Source organism: Gymnoscopelus braueri, assembly GCF_963280865.1.
Source record: "Gymnoscopelus braueri genome assembly, chromosome: 1".
NCBI lineage: Eukaryota > Metazoa > Chordata > Actinopteri > Myctophiformes > Myctophidae > Gymnoscopelus > Gymnoscopelus braueri.
The window spans coordinates 10,760,021-10,775,657 of NC_137603.1; the positions used below are offsets into that span (position 1 = coordinate 10,760,021).

The 15,637-nt window shown below is 40.8% G+C and overlaps 1 protein-coding gene across 1 annotated transcript; it reads left to right on the plus strand.

Moving 5' to 3' along the window:
- Window positions 1-325: 325 nt before the first annotated feature.
- On the plus strand, window positions 326-3,806 carry LOC308102912 (stathmin-4-like; the record flags this gene model as incomplete). Its single annotated transcript, XM_080452765.1, has 5 exons — window positions 326-407; window positions 696-901; window positions 1,464-1,655; window positions 2,295-2,312; window positions 3,729-3,806. 5 exons carry the CDS (start codon window positions 326-328, stop codon window positions 3,735-3,737), a joined length of 507 nt encoding a protein of 168 aa, XP_080308891.1. The 3' UTR covers window positions 3,738-3,806.
- Between the last annotated feature and the right edge of the window lie 11,831 nt (window positions 3,807-15,637).

Below are 15,637 nucleotides of genomic sequence, written 5' to 3' on the forward strand. Positions count from 1 at the left end.
GACATCACCATGACGCTAACAGGTACATTGTGTCCCTGTGTGTGTGTGTGTGTGTGTGTGTGTGTGTGTGTGTGTGTGTGTGTGTGTGTGTGTGTGTGTGTGTGTGTGTGTGTGTGTGTGTGTGTGTGTGTGTGTGTGTGTGTGTGTGTGTGTGTGTGTGTGTGTGTGTGTGTGTGTGTGTGAGAGAGAGAGAAAAATTGTGGGGATATGTGAGAGGAGGCAGAGAGAGAGTCATGCACAGTCAGATTCAGTTGCATAGTCTGGAATGACATCACTTTCTTATCTTGGTACTCTTGCTCTCTCCAATGCAGCATACAAAGAAAAGATGCGGGAGCTCCCCCTTGTGTCTATCTTCTGCTCCTGCTTTCTGCCTCAACCCAAAGAAAAACCCTCAGACAAGAAAGAAGGTAAGGAAGACCTCTCCTCTCCTCTCCTGTTGATAGACTGTATATAATATTCATACACCTGTTGTTGATCAATTCATTCATATTTTCATTGGTGATAGATTGTAAGTATAGTATATTTATTGATAGACTCCAAAGCTTGTATTATTATTATTGCTTCTACTTCTACTACTACTACTTTGCTTTTACTCTTATCTACCTCTCCCGTGTTTCACTCGTACTGCTGTAGCTGCTATGACTCCTGAATTTCCCTCTGTGGACCAATAAAGTTTGATCTCATCCTTCCCGCAGGTGTGGTAGACTTGAACCTGTGTATCATCAGGGACATGGAGGTGATCGAGCTGAATAAAAGGACATCGGGCCAGGCCTTTGAGGTCATCCTGAAGCCACCTTCCTTCGACGTGGGTCCAGAGCTGAGGGCGACCACGCCCCCTCGCAGGGAGCCCTCCTTGGAGGACATACAGAGGAAGCTAGATGCTGCACAGGAGAGGAGAAAGGTGAGACTAGATGAAGCACAAGTTACTGACGTCCCCCGCCCCAGATCCTTACCCTAACCTTTACCTTAAAGCAAGACAAGGCAGATCCAAAAATAACGATTTTTAGCAACCTCTGCTGGTCACTGCCGTCATTGCAATTATTTAGCGCAGTCCTGCATTACCCAGAATTCCATTTGTTTTTACCGGAAGACGGAAGCGTTTCAAAAAGCGTTCTTTTAATTGTTTGATATTATCTGCGGATCGTTTCTCTTAGCCAGTGGAGCTTTAGTTACCATGAGCTGTGTTTTCTTTTGCTGTTGTTTTTCCATCTTCAAATCCTATAATGACTTAAAAACAGCGTGAGATTCCTTTTTGTTATTAGCGCGGTAGTTCCTGGCCAAACAGGAAACCGGTGCGGTAGTTCCTGGCCAAGCAGGAAACCATAAATTTTGTGTACCATTTTTTACCTAGAGGTGTAGTGTTGGACGGGCTATCTTCCTGAATTAACTATTATTATTTGCTGCTATACCAAATTGATGGTCTATGGTGAACAAGCAAAGCATTTCTCTCTCTCCCCCCCTAGTGCCATGAGGCCGAACTGCTGAAACATCTGGCTGAGAAGAGAGAACATGAGCGTGAGGTGTTCCTAAAGGCACAGGAGGAGCACAACAACTTCATGCGACTGGCCAAGGAGAGACTGGAGCACCGCATGGAGGCCAACAAAGAGAACCGGCAGGCCCACCTGTCTGCCATGCTGGAACGTCTACAAGAGAAGGTGAGAAGACGTTTTGACCATTAGCAAGCATGTGTTTATTTATGAGGATAGCATGCATCATTTACCAAAAGTGGTCAAACAGTTTTTTTTACTCAAATACTGTACTGAAGTACAATTTTGAGGATCTTTTACTTTACTGGAGTATTTCCAATTGTCAATACTTTTACTTCTACTCCACTACATCTCAGAGGCAAATATTGTACAATACAATTATTTGGAAACTCTAGTTACTAGTTACAGTACTTTGCAAATGATTACATTATAAAACATACATTAACCACTTTAGCCCTATTTTTATAGGCTATTTGAAAATAGCCGATCTACAAGCTTGTTGTAAGCTTGTAGATCTGCTATTTTCAAACATTTTAGTACTTTTGGTACTTTAAGTACATTTTGCTACCAATACTTTTGTACTTTTACTCAAGTCGAATTTTGAATTCCGGACTTTTACTTGTAACAGAGTACTTGATACTTTTACTTAAGTAAAACATTCGAGTACTTTTTCCACCACACATAGAACAAATACACAGTATTTCATTCTTCCACCTATACTGCACACCGTGTCTGCCATGTTTATTGTGAACATCTTGGACTTCAGAATACTGAAGGTTTCTTTTTCTCTCTGTCTATGTCTTCCAGGACAAGCACAGTGAAGAGGTGAGGAGAAACAAAGAACTGAATGAGGAGGAGGAGGAGATGTGGAGATGATGGGACTATGAGGAGATTTTTGCGAAGATGATGAGACAAAGCTCTCTTTTCTTATTCACAAGAGGATGAGATCAATGCTTCATGTTCACATTCTTTTATATCACATATAGCCTACTGTATCCCAAGGTTCTAAAATAGCTCTTATATTGACGCTACTACGGTACAAGGCAATATTGGTTTCTTGTAAGATACTGGCTCGCTGTCTCTATTAGTTTCCATTAGCATTAACCAGAAGTAGCAGTAACTGTAGTGCCAAAAAAAAGGGTTTTCAACTATTTGACCAGAATCTTGGGATGTGTGATATCAAACTCACATATTGAAAAACGGAACTATTTCCCTTCAATGGGAGTAGCTAACATACAGTACAAAATGAACATGCAGTGATTCCTGATGGTAATGTACTGTAGGCTAAATGAGAGTGCAGAGAAGGCAAGTCAATAGGCAAGACAGGTCATTACATTTAGCAGCAGATCAAGGAAATATAATCTCAAATGTGAAATACTCTCTCGGTTAAATATGACAATATCGCTATCGAACAAAATAGGCCTACTGCTCCTGTGCAGTCATAGATTAGCTTACAAGATGTTTGCTAAGTGCTGTCTGTCCATATAAGAAAATATGACACCCTCAGCAATGTTGACAAGGGGCTCAAAATAGATGATAGACTCTTCCGTAATATTCAATACAGAGGTTTACCCATATTATGCCAGAAATTATTTTGTTTTAGAATAAAATCCTTTGTTCTCAGTGAGTAGTTTCGGATCATTGAACGACTTAGATTTTAGGTTTCCACTTTCTCTATTAGACATTGTGTGTGTGCACTGTGCAGTGCTTTTACATCTTGTCATTGTGCATGCTCTGTGCTTTGTGTGTTTGTGTTTATGGTGAACAGTTAATGTTAGTAACTTTAGAATTTCACTCAATTTAACACATTGATTGCAATATGCATTTTACGTCTTTGTATGCAGTGTGTGCTTGAGTATTACATGTACATGAAACATTTAATGTATTAAAATGAAACCAATTCTGATCCGAGTCTGTTTTACTTTTATAGTCTGTGTTCAATGTGCTTGTGGTATTATTTGTCCATGTGGACATTATGTTCACTTTGTGTTTTTTGGAGTGTCTATTCATACTCAGCGTGTAAATAGCCTGCCTTGCACAGCACAGCTACTGTAGTTGCACCAGCTAGTTGGGAGTCTGTAGTTGTGAATGGTGAGTTTAAGGGCATTGAAAGTTTAGGTGCGTTAGGGTTTAACATACTGTACATTGCTAGGTGCTGTACCCTGGGTCATGTGTTGCTGTGTTAGCATGTGAGCTACCCACTAACGTACCCACTTTCTGTCCTATTCTGTCTCCCAATAGGTGTCATGATGGCCTGATCACAACACGAGCTCAACTTAATTGGAAGCCATTTTGAGAGGCTGCTCACAAGAGGACCGCTGTCCTTAGCCTGGCGCTAAGTTGTGTTTGGACTGTAAGAAGAAGATGAAGATGAAGAAGAAGATGCGATGAAGATTTATTTTCAGCGAAAGGGTTTTCGTGAGGCGGCCGATATAAGAAGACTGTGCCTAGCTTTCAGATCCCACCTGTAGAACTGAGACTCTTATATAACAAAAGAAGACTTCTTGTAAAGGTCTGAAACCCCGGAGATGTTGCTGAAGATGTCGCAAGGCACAATGGACGTTTAAATGCTATGTTTCATCATTGACAGCTCAGGGCAGACATGTGCGCTGCTGCCGTGCCCCCTGCCAACAGTGCCAATGTGTGTCTGTGTGACTGACTGTCCACCTGTGTGTGTGTGTGTGTGTGTGTGTGTGTGTGTGTGTGTGTGTGTGTGTGTGTGTGTGTGTGTGTGTGTGTGTGTGTGTGTGTGTGTGTGTGTGTGTATTTCACTTAAGGCCAATATCGCACACATTGTTTCTGTGTGGTACTATGTTACTGTCTACCTGACAAACATCACTGTAAATGTAATGACATGAATGGCAGTCAGGGTATGATGATGATGATGATGATGATGATGATGATGTACAGAAATTGTGTTCTATTTTGAATTTCAGTCCAAAATAAAAAAAAGAGAATCAAATACTTGAATATCACCTTTTTTAATAAATGATTAATAAAGGCACTGTACTATAATCAAATTAACACATATAGATATAACATCATACATCCAACAGTCATCTGAATGTGTTTACAACTTGAGGATACATCAGATTTACACATCACCGCAAACACATGCATTCCATTGTACATAAAATCGTTTGAATTAGAAAACGAATTTAAATAGAGAGGGAGATAATTTAATTTAATTTAATTTAAATAATTATAAAATAAATACAATTCTTAAATATTATGCTATTATGTAAACTGCACATTCAATTGTACAAAACGAGTTGACTGAAAATGAATTGACGTGGAATTGATGGTTCTAAACCAACTCCTTTTATCCGTTCACTTGTGTTGGTGCTGGATGCTTGGTCGGACACAGGTGCAGCCCACTGGGACCATCCTGGTCTCCAGTCGGTAGTGGTAGCTCTTCCCTCCGGGCCCCATCACCCTCCTCAGTACCAGCATTTGGTGCAGGATGGGTTTGGACTCCAAGCTCAAGTCTTCTGCACCCTGGGCGTCCAGACACCCCCGCAGGGTGCACCTGGCCTCTGAGATGACAGCAGGGAAGCGGCTCTCGTCGTACGTATTGCTGTGGACAGGAAGGAAGGAAGGCAGAGAAGGAGTTAATAACATGACAGAGAGACAACTGATACAGCTGGCAATTTCTACCCTGTATGTGGCTGGGTATTATAATGGCTACTGTGTGTGAACAAATATAACTAGCGAATGTGAATGGATGACTTGATGAGAATGATCAGTTGCCATCAGTTTAACTCTGATGTAACCCTTACGGGGTCCATTTGGTTGCATAAACACTTGCAGAGTAAAATGAACACTCTGGATTTTGCAGTGTATGATACACAAAGCAGTGACAGCAGCAAGTGGGGGTAAAAAAAAAGGTAAGGACGGTAGGATTCAAAATGTACTGAATCAATAAATATTACTTCATTACATAATGTGAAAGTAGCAGCAATGCACCTTAGCTTGGCTGGCCATTGCCATTGGTCAAAGCAGGGACAAGGCCCATAAGTAGGCCTATGTACATTTGAGTGTGCATGCGTGGTAGTCGGTGGCATAGGCTCTAGGCACAGCAGCCATAGTATCACTTCCTTCCTTCACAGGTGTTACCAATGATACTAATGAAGGCTCTGTTCCATTTAGTGTAGCACGACCCCCATAACTCTGAGAGTGACATTTGTACACTCTCAGAGTTACACACCCATAAGGGGCCATTTGGAAACCCCTTAAGGAACCATGAGGGTCCCTGGACCACACTTTAAGACCCACTGGTGTAGCAGAGTGTTTCCAGTGAGCCAACATGCAACAGTATCAGCACCCTGACTCTGTTTGACCGGGAATGGAACAGAGCCTTCATTGGTATCATTGTTAACACCTGTGAATGTCTTCACAATATGGCTGCTGTGCATACAGCCTCTTAGTCACATGCAGTGCAAATCAAATGGAATGCTGGTGTATGTCTGTGTTCATGAGTTCATGATGCTAAATAGTAACTGCTCGCAGTGTCTCACGCCTTACTTGTATGTCCAGGGTGAGATGGAGTGATTCCAGAGGGCTCTATGAGAGCTGGTGGGACGCAAAGCCTTGGTGTCCAGCTGCAAGTGGACCGTTTCTACACTCGTGTCAGGGTCTTCCGATGGTTTCCTGTGAGCTGTTGCGTTGTGATTGTGTCGCGATTGGCCGCCTCGTTTCACTGGGTGATCTCTGGGCATCGCCTCTGACTCTCTCATCATCATCATCATCATCATCATCATCACACAGACCACCTAAGACATGGGGAGGAAGGGTTGTGAGCCAGCTCTATAGTTGAAATAATTCAAATCAGAACCATTTTATCCCCCCCACTGGGCCGAGATGTAGGCTAAGATGGCGATGTAGATTGGTCGGTCAGGCTGGAACTATTGGCTGCATTGATTTCTGTAGAATTTTCTGTGGACCTTCACTTTGGTCTCGCTGGGTGTAAGGAGCAGTACTGCCTTTAGGGGCCACTAGCAGGGCATCCTTATTATAGCCAAAACATTGGCTATGTCTTAGCGACAATGAAGCAAATACTAATATGTTTGTCTTTTCAATTGTAAAATAATAATAATAATCATAATAATAATGTACATAATGTACAATAATAATGTACATAATGTGTTTTTTTACCTGCCAAACAGGAACATCAGTCAGTAATACATACTGACTGACATGCTACAAAATAACTGCAGTTTACATGCTGAAATCAGTTGACCTCTGTATGCAAGCAGTGTTTCTCATCTCCCAATTTGATGGCTGGAATAGACACCCACAGAACTACTACCTCTACTCAATGATAATTGAGCGTACACAGCAGAATCTTGGATTTTAATTTAACTACACCACCCGATACTGTTGTACAATGTAAAAATCTGCATTAGACACAATGCTATTGCTCACTGTGCACTTGAAAGATAGCCTACTTAGGCTGGATTACTTTCAAAATGTATTATATTACATATTAGATCAAATAAAACTCAAAAGGACTTGACATGGAAGAGGGCAGGTTAAATGGAATAGAGAATGAGAATAGAGAATGCTACAATAATGTTAAGTTGAAATGAATATATTATTTTAGCAGCCTAAATATCCGGATATCCACCCTCTATTGGAGCACGGTTTTTGACATAGTGAATGGTATTATGTACTGTACATATGATACTTTTAAAAGCATAGAACTAGCGGGTCTTACCGTCAGTTTAGACGCCTTTGATGCAAGAAACATGATGCTGTATTTCAAGATGCTCCTTCTCCTTTGATCACGAGTCCTAAATATCCTTCTTGTTCTTCTTATTCTTCTGAGACAAAAGAGAAAGAAACCTCTTGTTCTTTCAAGCTTTCAGCAAACTCCTGGTCAATGCCTATACAAAAAAAAAGTCCTCTGCATTTGAAAGTGAAACCTTTGCTGGGTGTTATGGCAGTTCTGTGAAATAGTTGGTACCAGTAGTTTTTTCTAGTAGTGATTGGTTGCCTCTGTGGTTCTACAGGCCATGGAGAAGATGCTCTCAGATTTATACTGGTGAGAGAAACACGTCAACGTCACTATTTCCTCTGCAGGTCGCTTTCATCCTGCTACCTCACAAGCCAACCACGCAGTGACGAGAGGATGACTAGACTACAATATAGGTTAAATGAATGTTGAGTTGTAAAGGTACAGGGGGTTTTCACATTGTGTCTGTCAGCCTTCCTGCCTTCCTGCACCTTCCTTAATGATTTGTTCTAGTGTAAGATTGTTGATAAAGAGTCTATGAATAATAAAATCCTACATTTTGCAGTTTGATTTTGTGTTAAGTTATTCATCATATACAGTGTCTTATTCCTTTCCCCGTGCGTGCACACTGTGTGTGTGTGTGAGCGGTTCATTGTGTAAGGAGTACAAATGTTGCAGAAACACTGACACTGACACAAGGGTCACGATCATTTGCACACCAAAAGATTCACTCTCTCCACTCCCACTCACTGACTGTGTTTCTAGGCCTGTGACCTGTTTTGTCTTAGTTTGAAAAATATTAATTACCAGAAGGCTTGGCTTAACGATAAGCGGATTTCCTCATTTTGTATCAGTTTCCACAGCATCTTGCTTTTCCCTTTGCCCTAGTCCCTCCTAACAACACAACCAAAGACATTTACTTAACCCGTTAAGACCGGGAACGCATCTGTGTCATTTTAACATTTCTTTGGCTATTAAAATATTGCAGCAAGCTCGTAGCGCGGCACCGAGTGCTGCGCTATGAGCTTGTAGATCTGCTATTTTTGGAAAAATGGTGGAACATTTCTGCAAATCTTTGATATATATTTTTAAAGCAAACATTTGTAACTCAAATCTTTGCTTCTGGGGGTTCTACAAATGTCCAACAGTTCTCTGAAAAAACGTATGTTGCTATAATCAGTGGATCTCAAACTTTTTCATGTCAAGGACCCCCAAAATGTATTTGGACACGGACCCCCATCTAAAAATATGTTGTTCCAGGGACCCCCCAGAAGCAAAGATTTGAGTTACAAATGTTCCCTTTAAAAATATACAAATATTCAAATATTAACACAAATGATTTTTCAAAAATAGCAGATCTATGTTGTGTCTGGGCTGTTTTGTTGTTTTATTAATTATTGTTTGTTTATATGTTTGTATTTTGTATGTCCACTGAAAAAGAAATCTAAAAATGACACAGATTCGTTCCGGTCTAAATAGGTTAAATCAAATGTTTTATCATTAATTAGTTTGCTATGTTTCATTACCAAATACTTCACCTTCAGTCTCTGGAAAGTGACTGAAGTACTGCAAGTGGAGTTTAGCGTATATCCTATATGGGTTGTTAATACCATGCTCTACTCGGAGCAGAGGCATGTTTTATTGGCAGGCTATTTTATCAGAATCAGAATTTTATATAATTAGTAATCAAATTGTTAAGTTATACAGTACTTCATTAAGTGTATTCACTCCACAGGTTCTTATTTAACTAGTATTATATAGTATTTAACTCATGACTGATCTCTTCCCTTGATTTCATTTTCAGATGTTTTACATTTTAACTCAATATGCCACAATAATGACATGAACCCTAGTGTCTATGTAATACATTGCGACGTGTTGTGAACTTGTTTATAGGCTATTTCCGGCAAAGATATTTGGTGTAGTGGGGAAAAAGCAGTGGACCAAGTATAGAACCCTGGAGGACTCCAGTCAACAAAGTAGTGTTTAAGTGGTTAAACTACACATTTTGGCCTGCTTTTCTTTCTTTCTTTCTTTCTTTCTCAAATCCTCAGAAGAAACCCTTTTTTTTTTACCACTTTTTAATTAATCTTAACTTTTGTTTTGTTGCTGTAATATTTTTTTTCTTCTTCATTGGCTGTTTTAGTTTGTCAAAAACAAAAGTGTAATTATTCAAATCAGCCGATTTGATGAGCTCAGCTCAATGTGCTTCAAATTAGAAGATAACCACAACATGAAGACATGCACAAACGGATATACAAAATTCAATAACCCACCCATACACATAGAATGCAACTGCACATACACACAAGGTGGCAATGACTTTCTAGGACTGCCTTCTGATGTGTCACCTCAATCTAGGCCAACCTGTCTCACCCATAGGGAAGTGGGGTAGGCCCTTACGTATCTCACCTAAGGGGTTTTCTGCTGCCCAGGAACACTTGATGTGTCTATTCCTACACCACAAACCCACTCTAGCTCAGTTCCTGTAACATCCTGGAATAGAGGTTAATGATATTAACTGAGGTTGGGATCCTATATGTATCATAGAATAACTGATAGGTTACAAATAACGGGAAGTGACAAGAACTGAGGCAGATTTAATCAATTATTTCAACTATGTGTCTACTATTGATACTGCAAGTATACTGAAGTGATTTTGAGAGGGATCATTTTGTGATCATATCAGAATTTAAAATGCTAGTTAGCTGAATTACCAGTTTTATAAGAAACACAATTTAGTAATAAAAAAAACTAGTTTAATTACGTGATTACTAAACAAGTCATTATTTTCCATAGCCATGCAATGAAATAATAACCTGACGCTTCCAGATCCAAAGAAGCTTTCGTCACATTTGTTTCTCAGCTTATTTCTTGAGAAACTAGTTACTCAATACCGCCCCCGTCTGGCAGAGTCAGGTTAATGAAATAAGGCCTCATCGTGGATCAGAAAGAGGCAGTTTTACACTATGCATTTGTTATCCCTTGTCCTGAGGTCTGTGTGAGTGAGTTTAGATGAAAGGAAGCCTATATGGCGAACTCCAAGCACACTCCGGACAAGCAAGGTTAAATACAGGTTAAAATGACATAAATGTCTCAGGCCATATACATCATTAAAAACAATACAAAACAAACAAAGGACCCCTTTGTTTCCTTTGTCATTTGTATTGTTCTTCATTTTGTATATGCCCAGAGACTTTAAAGGCACTTTAACCGTTACCCTTGCTCTTCCGAAGTTTAAATGATTTTTTTATATAGACTTTGTGAGCCCCCCTTAACCACATGGACTGGAATTGCCACGTTTTGAACTCCAACTGAGAGCACTCGGGTTGTCTTTATTCTTTGATCTGTGTGAGATTCTTGTTTTTTGGAGAGCAGCTACAGTTGAAACCTCAGAAACCAAGACAGATTTGTTCAGTTACTGTTGGTCGGATTTAATGGAGCCAGTCAAGGAGACAAAAGTGAGCACACAAATAATCCTTTATATAATTCAACTGAACTCAAATGTATTTGTAGCCCTTAATCACTGATACAGCCGCAAAGGGCTTTACAGGACAAATATATACGTACAAAATGAATCACACTAAAAGCTATTTATTTTTATATCATATTCCAACATTTTGGCTCATAATGCTACCTTCATCATCATGACAAACAGGACCCAGTCAATCACACAGGGGAGAGAAAACTAAATTACCTTGAAATACAGCATATGAATTCATGATGACACATGAGAAATCATTGTCAAAGAAAGTTTCTTAATTCAATTTCTATTTTGACACAGAGATTCAGAGAAGCTGACTATTTGTTTCAATAAAAGGTCCTCCAAGTCCCCCCTCACCTGGTTTCTAGCTCCAACCTTACCCTGTACTTATTCGTCAGGTATGCCAGGCCCTGACGTGGCCCCTGGGGGCGCACACATGGCCCCTGGTGTGGCTCTTCTGATGGCAGACCTTCAGAATAGCATGTGGCCATCAGAATAGCATCTATTCTAATGGCAGACCCCTGACCAGTGTTTGTGCGGATCAGAGCAACGGTTCCCCGGTTCCCCTCGCAAGGCCGGATGTTAAGTTTGTGACGTCCACCGTCCACCCATTAGGCAATTTTAATATATGATATTCTTATCCTACTAAAGTGTTACTATACTTATTCTTTACTTGTTCTTTACCTTTACCTGTATCTTTGTTTACTGCGGTGCTGGTTTGACAACTGAATTTGGCGTGAGTGTGCGCGCATGTCTGTCTGTCTGTCTGTCTGTCTGTCTGTCTGTCTGTCTGTCTGTCTGTCTGTCTGTCTGTCTGTCTGTCTGTCTGTCTGTCTGTCTGTCTGTCTGTCTGTCTGTCTGTCTGTCTGTCTGTCTGTCTGTCATATGATATAGATTTCCTGTAGGCTACGTTGGTGCTGTCACTCACGATGAATAAAATCTGAATCAGAAATACTTCATTGCCAAGAGTTGTTACAAGGTGCCTGACATTAAACTATTATGGCAGTACTAATGACAAAATACAAGGACATTAAAGGTCTCACTTAATATTTAACTCATTGCAGAATGTGCATTAAATCATTTAGAGAGAGGAAGGTAATGAATTATAATTGAATTACTATATACAGAATTAAATAAAATGACTAGCTGGTCTCATCATGTGACATCCTGTATCACAAATGATGACTGCCTTGATGTCATAAAAACATTACAAGCATAAGGTTATCTTTTGACAAGACTGCCTTTGTGCGACATTCTTCCTCCTCCGTCCACGAAATGGGGTCAGAAGAAGTGCTGAGTGCTCTTCCCATCTGTGAAGGGCCCTTGCATCATGATCAGAAAATATCTGAGCGTCGCCTGTAGTGAAACTCCAGGGTGGACCACATCAGAGTCATAATGACACCACAACACAGCAGAGGCCACGTAGCTGTCTGCACTAAGCACCATACATGGTAATGGTGGAAGTGGTGCAGGCAGAGTCTTGCATGTTAAAGCTACAATCCAGGACTTCTTTTAATGAACTAGGCTGGGCGATGCCTTTTGGGAACGCATACCCCTCCGGTTATGCATTACCTGTTGTCAGAGTACTTAGTGCAGTAGCAATTATCAGGATACCTGGAGGCCAGTCTGACGTCAGTAGCATGACGTTATATTGATGACATCAGGGATCTCCTTGTAAGCATAAAAGGGACACAGACAGATACACACAGGCAGACAGATATAGAGAGTTGTGGATTTATAGATGGACAACTGATGATCCAACCAACCTCCCACTCAACACTGCACTCCCCATGGTCCTCGGTGATACACGCCAAGTTTGAAGTCGATCGGTCGACATACAGTATATTAAATGACCTCTCTCACCAGGAGAGAGATACAACTGATGACTGATTCTGAGCTGCAGCGAGTGGGCAGCTTCTGCAGCCTTTCATGAAGTAGGACAGAGAGAGTCACACTGGATGCCAGGCCACCGATACTGTGCGACTATACGTGGGAGTTGTCAAGTTCAAACATCTTTCAAAATGCTTGATTGAGATGGAGATAGAGATAAAGATATAGCTACAACCGAGTGCAAGCTCACAAGCGCTTAAAGGAATGACTCGACAGTCGTTCCATGATCCTGTTAAAGGATCATATGACCCAATTTCTTTTCGTTGAGTAACACAGGTGTAAATAATAGCTCAGATACATGAAGCGCTTTTCTAAGTACCCAAAGTCGCTTTAAAAGAAAAGGAAGGAACGAACTTTATTAAGAAAAAACAAAAGAATAAAAATAATATGCAATATGTGCAATAAGCCTTATAGAAACATAATTAGGACTTAACTTGAGGGAAAGACCATGCAATTAACAAATGAGCCTTGGAAACAGCTGAGCAGAGTTTTGAGGGATTGTAGATTAAAATGCATGTCTTTATTATGTTGCTTATAATAGAAGATTTCAAACTCTTGTTAAAAATTCTATCATCAATACAAAATTCTGCCAAATGTTTTACTTCATCTTCATAACATGGACAGATCCTAGTATTCTAATTAGGCTATAATTTCACAATTCCTTGCCAGTCGGTTTAGCCGTGGCCTGGATTTGAACCTGTGACCTTCTGTTTCCCAGGCGTCCTTTCTACTAGGGATTCCGATATCAACCGATACCAATATATGCAGGCTTTTTCACCAAAAGTCAACTAATTGTCAGGTAACAACATCACATATCTAATAAAATATAATATGTTCCAAGCCGGAACACGATAGACATCGGCAGTGAAAGACAGCAGGAAGGGAATGTGGCAGTGAGTAGTTTGGTAGGCTCCACTCATCTGCAAACTTTTTTTAACAATTCTGCCTTATTCTCATCTGCCAAATTTGTGTGGTATTTTTGGGGCTTTTAAGTAAGCTACCGTATGATTCTATTATGAAATGGTGCGGTAAAAACAAGAGAAAACATAATCATCACAATGCCGGTCTGTCCTTGTCTGCGGCCTCTTACTGCTGGTGCCTGTTTTATCCACCTGTAACACACCAGGGACTTTGACTAAAAGAGCAACATTGTGTGGAGCACACCAGTAATCCACTTGGCATTTTATCAGTAAAAACACAACAGATTTTTTTGGACATGGCTACGTTGTCATTTTTTAACGGCTTCTCAAGGATGGCCGCGCTCAGATCATCAAGCCAGCACACAAAACTACAACGAGACGATTGAGCAGCAGTTGGCATACAGCCAAAATGATATTACTACTGTCGCTGTTATCAGGGGCCGTTCAACGTAACCCTGGGCCCTCTTCACAACAAAGCAGGCGGCTATGCAACGAAGCAAGACACCATCCCGCAGGTGCAGTTTGAACCATCTCCAGCGACCGAACTCTTCCAGCCTGCAATGCCATCTACACTTATCAATAACAGACAGTATTCACTGCGATGACCCGTCTGGGACAGTAGTCAAGTGTAAACAAAGAGGGAGCCCTGTGGGGGTCAAACAACTGTCACGTGACTCTCGTCATCGCGCAACGGTAAAACAGAGACAGTTCAAGTTCCTTCAAACTGTAAATCGTGCACAAGACATTTGGAATCTATACTCAACACCTAAAGGATTATTGGGGGGTCATTTAAATATCAAATATAGTTATAATATAGTTGTGCTTTATAACCCTCCATCATGATGTTGATTTGTATAATGAACTCAAGAGTCTTCTTTCTGCTTGTGATAAATGTAATTATTTTGGCGACTATAATGTGAACTGGATGGATAAAAGGGGTAAATCAAAATTGAAATCTGTCATGGAGAAAGTTAAATATAAACAGCTGATAGATAAACCTACCCGCATTGCTAGAAAGAGTGAAACTCATCGATCTGATTGTCACAAATAGGCCAGAGAGAGCAATAAAAACATATAATCTTATTACTGGACTTTCAGATCATAATATGATACTAATTGTAAAACAATGGACCCTTCGCTGAGCCCCACCCACACTACGTACGTCTGGTTCACTATAACAAAACGACAGGAATTCCAAGGAAAAACATAGTTAACTTTGAACATGATTTAATGGAAGCCAGCTGGGAAAAAGTAACTAGAGAGTCAGATTTGAATAATAATAATTTCACCTCAATCATGCATGGGCAATTTGATAAGTAAATACACAATATCAAAGAAATACTCTCTCCCATGGTTTAATCATGATATTGTCCAGCTCACTAAAAAGCAAGATTTTGCCCTTAGGGTCAACAAAAAACAACACTGGCCACTTCCTCTTCACTGGTTTGAGGAATAAAGTGGTGTCTGAGCTAAGGAAGGCTAGGAGTAACTACTTCCTCAACCTTATTGAAGAGGCCAATGGCAGCAGTTCTAAACTATGGCAGCATAGCAACAGATTAACAGACTCAAGTAGGCACAAGCACCCTAAAATCAAAAGTCTAAAAGTAGACAATAACCTCATTGATAATAATGAGTCTATGGCAAATGTTTTCAACGATTACTTTATTGAGTCTGTACAGGAATTGTCTAGTGGGTTTAAATTTAGCGAGCTATCTTCTGAGGAGCCTGACAATGTCCACTCAGATGATTTCCAAATCAAAGAGGTATCTAGTGATACAGTAAAAACATGCATCGCGAATATGAGTAACTCAGGGGAGAGGAGAGGAGAGGAGAGGAAAAGGAGAGGAGAGGAGAGGAGAGGAGAGGAGAGGAGAGGGGAGGGGAGAGGAGAGGAGAGGAGAGGAGAGGAGAGGAGAGGAGAGGAGAGGAGAGGAGAGGAGAGGAGAGGAGAGGAGGGGAGGGGAGGGGAGGGGAGGAGAGGAGAGGGGTGAGCAATAGGGAGCGGCGTTGGCTCCCAGCGCAAGGTTTGGATCCGCCCCTCTATGCCTTGGAAAGCCTATGGTTCCTCCAGCCTATACCCCAAGTGCAGTACTTGGTCTTGGGGACCTCCTCCAGGAGGTTG